The 12896-nt window shown below is 43.9% G+C and overlaps 1 protein-coding gene across 10 annotated transcripts in view; it reads right to left on the bottom strand.

Moving 5' to 3' along the window:
- TENM4 (teneurin transmembrane protein 4) overlaps window positions 1-12896 on the bottom strand; it is a 603540-nt gene that overhangs the window by 8832 nt on the left and 581812 nt on the right. For all 10 annotated transcript variants that reach the window (XM_030042633.2, XM_030042636.1, XM_030042637.2 and 7 more), the window contains one exon: window positions 7630-7772. In XM_030042633.2, coding sequence (XP_029898493.1) covers window positions 7630-7772 — 143 coding nt within the window. The remainder of the gene's footprint in view (window positions 1-7629; window positions 7773-12896) is intronic.

Raw genomic sequence — 12896 nt, 5'->3', positions numbered from 1 at the left:
GTTTGGTCTGAGCTCCTTCGCTCAAGGATGTAAATCAGGTCTTCTGCACTACATTGCTACGTCCTGTGGTCATTTATATATCACCATCTATATACACATCACCATGTTTACCAGTAGTTGAGTGATAAGGAGTCCCTGGAATTAATTGCACCATCTACTAATTATCACCGTGGGGAAGGGAGCTCTGGGAGGTCAGACAGCACTGGGCATGGGAGAATTATTCCTATCTGAAATCTCCCCCATTCCCTTTCTATTTTGTCTTCATCGGCTTATTCTTGATGAGCTGCAGGAACTCTAGTGCTTTTTCAATTCTGAGCAAATCATTAGGTATCGATCCCCTGAGAGTGCCTCCAAATTAGGTTGCCCCAACAAACCAGTGGGTCTGGACAACACTCCCTTGTCTTTTCTTCTGATCCCAAATGAAAAGTGAGTTTGCAACAAGCTCTGAAAACCTGCTGATGCTGCAAGATAGGCACTGTCATAGGACAATCTACTGTGCTTTGGACAAGTTTGTAACCATATTTTTATACTGCTAAATATAAAAGAAATATTTTATAAATAATACAATTTTATAGAGTTTTAAAAGTATATACTGCTAAAGAGAGTGAGACATTGTATTGCACCTCTTATCATTCACACTGGATAATTTTTGTTTTAACTCCTGGTTTGGTTTTGGACTCCTCCAACTGCTTCGTCCAAGACATGTTTCCTAACTCCCCAGATCACGTCTACCTAGCCTCAGGGCCAGGGATTTGTCTGACTTCTTTTACTTAGTTGTAGAGACATACTCTAAAATGAGATTAGGGAGTCTTGTGAGGACAGGAGTTGTACAACAAAGTTTAGGGGTGGATGGTGTCCTTGGGTTTGCCACTAATTCAGGATGGATGGTAGCCTGGTTGGCACATACTGTGATACAACAGGTATCACAGCCAACAGCTATGCCGTGATCTACCTTTCTCAAGCTCCATAACCCAGTGCCTGGGACCTTCTGGCCTGAGGTAATTTTCAGTTTTCCATTTTATGGTCAAATTCTCCATAGCTTTGAATTTCATACCACTAACTGCTCATTATAAAAGGAAACCCCGATTTTTAAAGGTTTGGGTTTTGTTTTGTTCTGTTTTGTTTACAATTTATGACCCAATAATAGAATACTGGACCTTTCCTTGATCTAGTTGCATACTGCCTTCGTGATATTATATGAAGTCATACAATTTCCACAGCTCTGCTGTTCATCTGGATGCCATTTAGAAAGAAAATAAGCAGCACCCACCCGGCTACTGCCAGGACGTGGAGGTTTAAGGGATTACACGTAATCTAACAGCAATGACACTATCATTTCCTGCCTAAGGACACCCATATAGGATACCAAGCCAACTGCCTTGTTGGTGTCCTCTTGGTCTCCATCCAGGACATCTCCTCTATACTGGGAAAGCATTTCTCATGTTGCATGTGCAACCGTAGGACTGGCCCTGGCACTGTTCCCTGGTGGCTAAAACAGAGATAAAATGGCTGACCAAAGCCACAGAATTAGGACTTTCTTGACCTGCAGTCGTGTGCCTGCTTAGAGACACTGTAGGTGGGAGGTTTGTGAAGTTGGGGGCTTGAACCACCTTTGTTGGCAAAGAAACTGAGCAGTTACCTGTCAATCTGTGGCTGCCCCAGCCTTCTGTGCACCCACTTCTCATGCACTTCATAGTCAGTGTTGACTGCAGGACTCTTTCAGTTTCCCTACACAGATGTCTAGTGTGATCTGAGATGCCCCCGAATGCCTTCAGCATCCGCCCAGGGCAGTGAGAAGCTGAAGAAGCCCTGGGAGATATTTGCCCTTCTGGAGTAGCACCTGGAGGCCACTTTGCTTACCTGGCCCCTGTATGGGCAATGGAATCAAACCCCTAATTTGCGCAGTCAATGGACCCTACAGTGTGTTCAGCTTGGTCTAAAATTAATGCCTAGCAGGTGGACTGCCCTTTAAGTGAGCTCCACTGCCTGTATGAACTAGATGTTGACAAAATACAGTGGGTGCACACATGGAGACACCTACACCTACACCTACATGTCCTAGTCTTGAATTCAATCCTAGCTCCTAGCAGCTGATCACCTGAACTGTCCTTTGGGCTCCACTGACAAATGGGTGATGCTGAGTATCAATTTTGACACTACAGGGAGCCCTGCTGGGCCACCAGTTGTTGCTCTAGAAGGATGCAGGTAATCCATGCTGTAGACATGAGGAAGTCCAGGAAACTCAACTCAAATGGCACCAGCAACTGAGTTCATTGTAAGGTCTCTGCTGGCTATAATGGAAGCTTGGATATCAAGTTCACAGCCAGAGACCTAAATTTAGGTGTCTTAATCAAGAACAAAATCACATCCAAAGGGTTTTCCACTGGGGGCTGGTTACAAGCCTTCTGGGCTCTCCCTACCTTTTGTCACATAGGAAAGTAGGAGATCAGACACGTGCAGAGCTGTAGTGCTGAACACCATCATCACTTAACTATTACAATAACTAAACACATCTCTGTTATCTTGAAAATGAGCCCAGGATGACTTTGAAGTGACTTTTTGAGTCCGTTTCTTTGATGAAAGAGTGTATTTGGGAACAGCACTCCTTTAAAGGAAAAGCAAACACATCCAACAGAAGAAAAAAACCAAAACCAAACCAACAAATTCAGGCAAACCAGACTACAGCTAGCTTGTATGCTCTGCTGTGAATATAAAGGGGCGGAGGCAAACAGATTATATGTAGTTCAAAGAGGCAGTGTATCCCTGACTTGAAATTACCATTTCTGTTTCATCTTAGAACTCATTTTAATGAACTGGCAAGAAGAGAAACAGAAAATTTCCATCCAAGGCTGCAGTGGCATGTGGTATTCTCTAAAAAATGCTGCTGCTTTTAGCAACTGTAAACCAAGGTATCTATAAAACCAGTTTTACGGAAGAAAGGAGGGAATTTATATTTATGTTATTTCAATATTTGTTGCTAGATGTGAGTGACAAATATGCTGGGTTTGTTTTTCCTTACAGTCTTTTTTAATCAGATGTCCTTAGGTGACATTTCACTTTATCTAGTAACAACCCATTGGAGAGAAGAGAACGACCTTCATCATTTGTTCGCTGCTGCACAGAGCTCAAGAGAACAGCACATTACAGAGATCTCTGAATAGCCTCTTGCATTTTGCCGGCACCTCTTGAGGATTTGAAATACCATAGCCAGATACTATCATCTGTTGTTTTTAAATACCGCCTTCCAGTGTGAGACTGAAAGCTTTAATTTCCCATCAAGGATCCAAGATGTGAAATACGTGAACATGTTTCCAAGTTTCTCTATATCCTTGTGCCGTTATACACAGATAGGTGTTTCTCTTACCGCCATATGGCTTACAATGCAGAAAGCCACTTCTTCCAAAAGGCTTGGAAGTTATAACTTCTCTAAAATATTCGTCTTCATTAACTTCTTCCTAGTTATGCCCTAGCTCTCTGTTAACAAAACCATTCTTCAGAAATCAGCCTCTTCCCTCCATTCCACCTGGCCATCACCTGAAGACGAGTCCCCATTTGGGTGTCCCCCACATCCCAGCTGGTGGAGGTGCAGGAGGAGCCCGTCAACCCCGACAGCCTCGCAGGCACCTACTCATCAGCACGGCTGCACTGCACGTTGGTTGGCCGAGAGGCAACCTGCCAACCACGAATGCAGGTGGGACAACAGAGGTGAGCGATTGGCTAGCAAGCCCAGTGCTGTAGATGGTGATTGGTTAGCAGTGAAAGACAACTGCCAGCTCTTGGGCTTAGAGGACAGGTCTCTCCTCCACCCTGCTGGTGTACACAGCTGCAGGGGGATAACAAAGTTGAGCTCATCAAGCAGATTGCCATCTGTGGGGAAATAAGAGGATTTGCCTCCTTCCCTTGCTCATCTATTTTCATAAAGCTTCAAGAGATTAACGTCTTTGAGACTTCAACTCCTTTCTCCGCATCAGATCCAGTGAAAACTGGCCACTATTTTTGCAAAACATAACTAGGGGCTGATGGACAGACATGCAGACAGCATGATGGCCCAAGCCCAGGACAAAGCACCCGCCACGTGAGGATGCCCTCCCTGAATGACGAACACTGCCAGAGCCGGTCCCTCAAACAGATTGTCCTTGGGAGAAGCTCTGCCAGAAAGCACAGCCCTACAGCTCACTCCCTGGCTGAGCATCCCAAAGCAGCCCTTGCCTCCAAAATGCTGCTCTGTAAGGGATGCCAAAACCTGCTCCTCCAGCACAGCCTCTAATGGGCACTGAAGAAAACAGGACCCTTCCTGGAGGCACAGTGCTCATGGGATGGAGAGAAAGGTAGTTAATAATATGAGGTTGTTAACAATGTAAGTGCCGACTCCAAAACACCCGTCCCTGCAAATAGAGTTGTTCTGGCTCCAGCAATTACCTGACAGTTCAACAAGACAAAAGGGAAGGAAAAAAAAAAAAAAGAAAAAAAAAAAAAAAAGAAGAGAAATTGGATTCAGGTGCAGCAGCTCCACAATATGCCAGAGGTCACCCAGAGTCCCCGGGTGGCCAATAACACTGAACTTGTTCAACAAACAATTTAGTGACAGCCTCATGGTCGTAGGGAGAAGGGGGGGAAAGTGCTGCACAACAGAGTATTGGATTTTAAATGTCACTCCAGAGCTGCAGGGGGTTAGTGCGAGGTTTATGACATGCTGGCTGTTTCTGAGCTGGTGGATGCTCAAAGTCAGAATTATCTCTCCCATCTTGCAGCCCTGCAAGGCAAGTACCAACAGTGTTTTGGAAGGAGATGCTAGGGCCTTCTGGTTATGCACTCTGAAGAGTTACGAAGCAGTCATTTATGTGGAGTTAGTTGCTTTGCTGTCATGCTCCTGTTGTTCATTCCTCTCTAATAAAAGAACTGACTCAATCTGCTGGGCCACAGCTTTGATCAGCGAAGCCAGTGGAGTAACTCAAATTTACTTTGGTCTATTGCGAGGAGGTATGTGACCCAGAGAAACCAGGGATGGGAAGACATGGAGATGAGAAAGCTGTGGTATATCATTCAGGGACTAGCCCTGGACTGCAGGCAGGATGGGCATTGTCCAGTGCCTTGTCCAAGCTACTTTTAAATGACAAAAGATCTGGTGCTTACTCCATATGCTCTGGAAGACCATTTCACAGTTTGATTAGTCTTATTATCTGAAAATATTTCCTGAGTTTCCATTTAATTTTGTTTAATTCTATCATTTGCTATGTGAAATTTTCAAAAATTTGTATTTTCTTCCACATGCTTCATCAATAAATACAGAAGCAACCAGTAGGAAGAAGGGCTGGACTGTGTCTGGGAGCGTGTATCTGCAGCTGGAAGGGTTGGGAGTGAACAGAACTACATGTGAAACATCAGTGTTGGATGCATGGATAGGCGTAGGAGAAAATGGATCATGTCTTCAGTTATCATATGTGAATGAATTTATTTTATGCAAATATATGCCTACAATATGCTGGGTGTGACAGAAAGGAAGGGAATCCTGCTCTATAGCATTTGAGAGCCACTCGCTATCACAGCATGATCCTGAAACTGTAGACTGAAATAAAAATGGTCATGTTTTGTTGCTGTCATAACACAGGGGAAGAATATGAAACAGCTTGCAATGGTTAAATTCCACTTTCAACACTTGAGTGTAAAGTGACTCATCTGGAAGCACGACGGCTGCATAAAGCCCTCATTTACCAAGCAGGTCCCTGCACAGTCCTCACTGCAGCTTCTTGCTTTAAAAACCTGAAGGGGACATGGAGATTTTCTTTTATTCTTATTGCTTAGTCAGGCAGATTCACCTAAAATGGGTGGATGGAAAGGAGGGCTCCTTGGTTTTATTTCCAGCTCAGCTGCCTGTATGAGCAAGTGTCAGTTTTCATCTCAAGCTGCCACTCAAGTTACTTGGCTATTCAATAAGTCTAATAATAATGAACTAATGATAAAATAATGGTATAATAATAATGATATAATAATAATACCACCACCAATAATAATAATTTCTATTGTGGTTCTGTGAGAGTTATTATCTACTGCACATAACAATTCAGAGACAATCTTTTGTGCGGTCTCTGAATGAGCCTTCCCTGTTTGCCTTCTCCTGTACAGCTTTGCCTGGGGACACTGTGTCACATCAGAGCGAACGAAAAATCCTGAGGCTATTTCTCATTACAGAAATCATCTCTATTAGCATTTTATTGTTTAATCCAGGGAAGTGAGAAACAAAAGAGTCTCTGAGCTCCAAAACACAACCGAGTTACTGTGGTGTAATGGTTTTCAAGCATCAAGTCAGCCATGGTAGGAAAAGGCATAGCTCTTTTGGTCCCTCTCTATTATAAAATAATACGTCTTAACATAAATCTCTCGCTGAAGCTGAAGCTGGTACATTTTAGCTTGTCTTCACCATAGCTATGAGGCTGAATACCAAGGATGGACTGACACATGACTATTTTATTAATGCACGGTATCTTGTTCATACCTCTGAGTGATATCTTTTGTGGTTTGGGAAGTGTGACACTGTATTTTACCTCCTGGTTTAATATGCGTACAGGACCTCAAGAATCTGCTGCAGGACAGTGAGCTTTCAGTGAACTCATAGATAAAGAGGCTAGGAGGGCAGCTGGAATCGGTTCCATTTCCTACTGTTATCATTTTATTAGCAGAAATGTTAAGAGCATATCGTGATCTCCCCAAGCACATTGGTGTCTCACTGCTCTCGTGATGTTTGAATACACAGCAACAGCAAGCAGGAATTCAGACTAAAGGGGATTTGGACTAAACAGATGAAAGCAACCCCAGAACAAAGTCAGGCTAGGAGATGAAAGAGCATCCCGAAAGGTAAATGACTTCTTCAAGGTCATACAACCGATAAGCAGTAGGCTGGGAGTAACCCAGGGCTCTCGGATCCTGACCCAGTGTGCTAACCTTTAACAGCGCTGCCTCCATCTTTCAGCTGAATAATTCCCAACGGGAAGAAAGGGGGAACTGATTGGGCTGTAAAAGCTTTTCTCTTGCCAATTTCATCACTGAATTTTGTGCCAGCATCTACCGAAATGGCTTGTGATGCATGCCTGTTGTTAAAAGCAGGACACGGTGACTTGGGATTAAACCCAGTCAGGTAAAATGAAAGTTAACTATCATCTAAAACTTCTTTCTGCTGAGACCCACTGCAATGCAGAACAGTTTCCTAGGGATGTACTGGGACTGGTTGTTTAAGACATTTTAAACCAGACTGAGTAAGTTTCTAGAAAAAAAACTGTAGAAACTGATTCCATATTAAGATTTGCTTTTTCTCCACTTCCAAGAATTCTTGGTGCAAAGGCCTTGAGCTTAGCCTGCAATATGTGATAACATAGCCTCTTGTGGGAGAAAGAGACAGTAACACACCATTCCATTGAGCAACCACCAGAAAACACCACAGGAAAAAGCACCATGGCAGTAAGGAACTTAAAATGTGATTATTCAGTCAGATTTCATTACTCTGATGGGGATGGACTCACTCAATCTCCCAGAGTATCCGGGAGAACATGCTGATAGAGGTTTTCTTAATAAAGATTGCAACTGGATAATTTGCTGATAAGGGTGTGAGATACAGTATGGAGTTGCATGGATCACCTTGCTATTGTCCCATTCTTGGGTTTTCATCTGTGTGTGGATTAGCTCATAGGACGGCTCTATCGCATCCATGTCTGGCTTGGGGTAGCCGGGGATGACGTTGTGTAGCTGGAACCCGAAGGTGAGCAGCCAACTGTTGACATCTGGAAGGGAAGAGAAGCATAAATCAGATTATCTGATCTCTCAAGCAGGATTGCCCAGGAGAAGGCAGAGGAGGACCCTATGGTGCCTTGCACTGTAGCAGTCTGCCCAAATGATGTCTACTTTGGGTGAAGAGCACAAATCTTAATGGTCCTTGTGTACCAAAGCTGGGCTTGCCACCTCCAACCACAGTCCAATTCTGCAGTTTCCCATCTCTGAAGCAGAAGCATTGGCAGTGACCAAATGGCCCAAATCAAAGCCAACTCCACATCTGCCCGTGGTCAGCAGGAACCAGGCACTGCTCTAAGGTATGCAGGAGCAACACAGCAACAACAATACACTAATGGAGCCTGAGATGCTCCAACTGAATGGGAAGTGTTGTTCAGTCCTGCAGTCAGCTCTGAACATCTCAGCCACGATGCTTCTCTTCCTGAGGACTCTCAAAGGGCCTGCAGGCTGAAGACTAAATTTAGAGTTATGTGAGCCAGAATACCAGGACATCCAGGACGAACAGCACGGTCATTTAGCAGGTGCTCATGGAAGAGGCTCTGGACATATCCTCTGCTTTTTCCATGGCATTTCCACCTCAGTCCTGAGTTTCTTGGCATTTTTCATAAGAAGGTGTAGCTTGAATATTAAACTAGTCTAAAGTCACATGTCATCTTTTATAGTGACATTTAAAATCAGCCTGCAAACTACCTGCAAAGTACTTTATAGTGAAAATAAGTGTACAGATACAAGACTACTTTGCTCGGGTACTTCTCATGAACCACTTAGAAGTCCATGGATGGTGAGAAAACTGCTGGCTACAAGCAATAAACTATTGTCCTAGGCAAAAGGAGGACCACTGGCACTAAAGGGGACAGGATGGAAACCCCAGCCATTTGGGGAATCATGGAATGGTTTGGGTTGGAAGGGACCTTTAAAGGTCATGTAGTCCAAACATCATTCCTGCATTCACTCGACAGTACAGACTACAAAGTCTTCCCTGATTTTTGATAGCACAGCTATTAGAAATAGCAGCTGAATGTTAATCTGCTGGAGGTAATAATGATGAGGCTGGCTAGCTCGTAGATCTGCTTGGGATCAGCATCACTTCCCTCCTTAACTTCAGAGCATTTGATGATCTCACCTTGTTTTCCTTCACTGAACTCTAGAGGACACACCTGCTACAGTCCCCAAGCAATATGGTGTGCATTTGGCACACAAATAGCAATTGCAAGAAAAAGAAAGGTATGAAAGTAAAGTTTAACTAATACCAGCTCCCAGGGGTCTTACGTGTTTTGGATGTAACTGGGATTGTGTTGGTGATTGCTCTGCTTCAAGCTGGAGGTACAAGGGGCTTGATTTTCATTTTGCTAAACTCAATAAACGTTGTTGAAACAATCTGAAAAAGGGTCCGATTTAAATAATCAAATATGCATCTTTGAATATTTTTTCTCTATTCCCCATGAGCCTAAATGAGTGTTTTGAAGAGCTGGTCGAGAAAGAAATTATGGATGCAAGCGGCAAATAAGGCACTTCCAGATGACTGGAGAACCAGGAGCCAAACAAACACCCTATCTGTTGCTTGTTTTCTTACAGGCCAAAATGTTGAGATTGGGCAGATGTCCAAAAAGCCCTTGCGACAATCCATGTGGAAGGGGGAGGATTTCTGTAATAAAAACACTTCTGTTCACTCAATGTACAGATTGTTTCTGGAGTGTCTTTGAAACAGAGAGGTTGGAGGGAGGGAAAGAAATTAAAAGGCTCATTTGATTATTTTTTTGCTTAGTGCTAAGCCAGCCTGCTTCCAAACCCTTCCCGTGAAATGAAGACCTTTGATGTACATATTGTGGACCAGGTGGTCAGGAGAACAAAGTAAAACAGTGAAGGTCGGCATCGGTGCAGGAACCATTTTCCAAGCACTTCACAAATGTTAAAAAGGATACAGAGCAGGGATGCTGAACAGCAGAAAAATATGTAACGTGTCTGGAAAGATTCAAGACAGGCTTTTTTTGCTACTTCTCAGAAAACTGACTTTCAAAACATTTGCAAACAAGAGTTTGTTCTTTTGGGGAAGAGGTGTTGGAATACCCAGAACAAAAAAAACCCAACCACCCCAAAAACATGGGAGGAAGGTGTGGAGCTGAGAAAACAGAGGGGAAAATATTAATTTGCCAAGAGGCAGTGACAACTTTTTTGACAGAAAAGTACATTTCACATCACAGAGGTTTTTTTCAGCTACAGTAACCCTGCCAACACATTTCACAGTAAATTCATTTGAGGGCAAAGAAAAAGAGTGCTTAATGCAGACACATGTAATGGAAATGTCAGTTCAATCCATCAGGATTGCTGAAGCTGGCAGCAAAGCTCTGCGCCATGAAGTGTACAATCACTAAAATATTCATGTTTAACAATGGGCCTCTCAGAACGTAAATACCTGCTTCTCCTGCTTGCCCCTCCGCATGCCTCCCATTTGTACCCATGAGCTCAGAAACCTCGTCACTGGAGGCTGAAGCACGTGTTGTTTGCCCATGTCCCGGGTGCTGAGCTCCCCTAAGGACAGCGGGTCCCGGGGTGGGGATGGAGGGACAGAAAGTGGTTCCCTGTGCCCAAATCTGGGAGGATTTGGTTGTGATGACAAGGACACGCTCATTGCGGGTCCTGTCCATGACGTGGCTGAAAGCTTCAGCAGAAAGAAATGCCAGAGCAGCGGCCTTGTATCACGGCACTCATCCTGTTACATGACCTGTTTCTTCCATGCACTGGGAGAGCAGAAACTTAAAAAACATATTTGGGCTCTGTATTCTAGAAAGACTAAAAATACAACTTTTATGACACTGGAAAACATTATTTGGTGCATATAAAATATCAGTATCAGATTTGCACATCTTTATGTTATCATCAGAGCTGGGTGGGAAACTGTTTGCCTGTTCCAAGACAGGGTTGGAAATTTTGTCCTGTCTTAACTTGAGCAGGAAAATAAAAATCTGTTAATATGTCACGAAGCAACTGTTCAAAAACTAGATCAGTTCAAAACAACAATTTCAAATTAAGATCTTCCATTTTGGTTTTGACTCCTTAATTTGTCTTTTCCAGCTTTTAATCAATAGTTTCACTTAACTTGAAAAGGTTGAAAATCAAAAAGGAATTTTTCTTTTAGGCTATTTTGGAATTTGTCTTTTAGACAATTTTGAGAGCTGTTTACATTTCTGCTGAGAAATCTCTCAAGCTCTACCCTCTCCCATAAACAAATTCAGTTTTGACAAATGAGCATTTTCTGATAGGAAAAGTTATCTCAAAGTATTCCCTGCCAGCCTTAATTATCAGAGTGAGGCCAGCACGCACGATCTTAGTCTTCATCTTTTGGCATATTTTACTTCCCTCATGGCATCATCTTCTCAGCTCTGGAGAAAACAGCTTTTCATTAAAAAAAAATACAATCTAATCCTTATGATTATTGCAGAAGAACCTGAAAGCACGAATCTTAATGGCTAGAAAAACAAGGGGAATAGAACAAGCCAGGATTTTTATTTTGTAACATTTTTTTGCTATTAAGCCAATTTCATAACTTAGGGGAATGCAAATATCGTTGCATATGGGAAAGCTGTGATAGATGTAGCAGAAGCATTTAAAAATTAATTATAGCTCCTTAAGAAGTATGTACATTTGATTTCTGATTGTGTCACCTGGTTTTCCAGTGGGAAGTATACAAAAAAGAGTCCCACCAAACCAGTCCTCTCAAACATTATTACCAGTGTTGCACAAAGTATGAATATAGGAAGGACATTTAAGCTACAGAATGATTTTCTGTATAAAAAACATTCATAGAGCTCATGTTACTGCCATTTTACAAAGTCCTGGGGGAAGCAGTTCAGAGGTTGTGTCAAGCTGTGGGATAGGTATGCCCTAAAATCTGGCCTTTAAGTCTAACGCACTTGCTTTTATTGACTTTTAGTAGAAACTGTTAATTCTGTGGGCCAGATTAACTTTGAACTACATGGTTAGTGTCGAATCATAGAATCGTTTAGGTTGGAAAAGACCTTTAAGATCATCAAGTCCAACTGTTAAGCTAGCACTGCCAAGTCCACCATTAAACCATGTCCCTAAGTGCTGAACACAGTATTCGAGATGCGGCCTCACCAGTGCTGAGTACAGGGGAACAATCGCTTCCCTGCTCCTGCTGGCCACACTATTTCTGATACAAGCCAGGATGCCGTTGGCCTTCTTGGCCACCTGGGCACACCACTGGCTCATATTCAGCCGGCTGTCGACCAACACCCCCAGGTCCTTTTCTGCTGGGCAGCTTTCCAGCCGCTCTTCCCCAAGCCTGTAGCGCTGCGTGGGGTTGTTGTGACCCAAGTGCAGGACCCGGCACTTGGCCTTGTTGAACCTCGTACAATTGGCCTTGGCCCATCGATCCAGCCTGTCCAGATCCCTCTGTAGAGCCTTCCTGCCCTCCAGCAGATCGACACTCCCGCCCAACTTGGTGTCATCTGCAAATTTACTGAGGGTGCACTCGATCCCCTCGTCCAGATCATTGGTAAAGATATTAAACAGAACTGGCCCCAATACAGAGCCCTGGGGAACACCACTCGTGACCGGACACCAACTGGATTTAACCCCATTCACCACCGCTCTTTGGGCCCGGCCATCCAGCCAGTTTTTTACCCAGCAAAGTGTATGCCCATCCAAGCCAAGAGCGGCCAGTTTCTGCAGGAGAATGCTGTGGGAAATGGTGTCAAAGGCTTTACTAAAGTCTAGGTAGACAACATCCACAGCCTTTCCCTCATCCACTAAGCGGGTCACCTTGTCATAGAAGGAGATCAGGTTGGTCAAGCAGGACCTGCCTTTCATAAACCCATGCTGGCTGGACCTGATCGCCTGGTTGTCCTGTACGTGCCGTGCGATGGCACTCAGGATGATCTGCTCCATAACCTTCCCCATCACTGAGGTCAAACTGGCAGGCTTGCAGTTGCCCAGATCTTCCTTTGAGCCCTTCCTGTAGATGGGTGTCACGTTTGCTAACCTACAGAGAACTGGGACCTCCCCGGTCAGCCAGGACTGCTGATAAATGATGGGAAGTGCCTTGGTGAGCACTTCCACCAGCTCCCTCAGTGCCCTTGGGTGGATCCCATCCAGCC

This window comes from Aquila chrysaetos, chromosome 19 (genome assembly GCF_900496995.4).
Source record: "Aquila chrysaetos chrysaetos chromosome 19, bAquChr1.4, whole genome shotgun sequence".
In the NCBI taxonomy this organism is placed as follows: Eukaryota; Metazoa; Chordata; class Aves; order Accipitriformes; family Accipitridae; genus Aquila; species Aquila chrysaetos.
The sequence above is the reverse complement of the archived record's forward strand: the minus strand, read 5'-3'. Positions and strand labels throughout refer to the sequence as shown.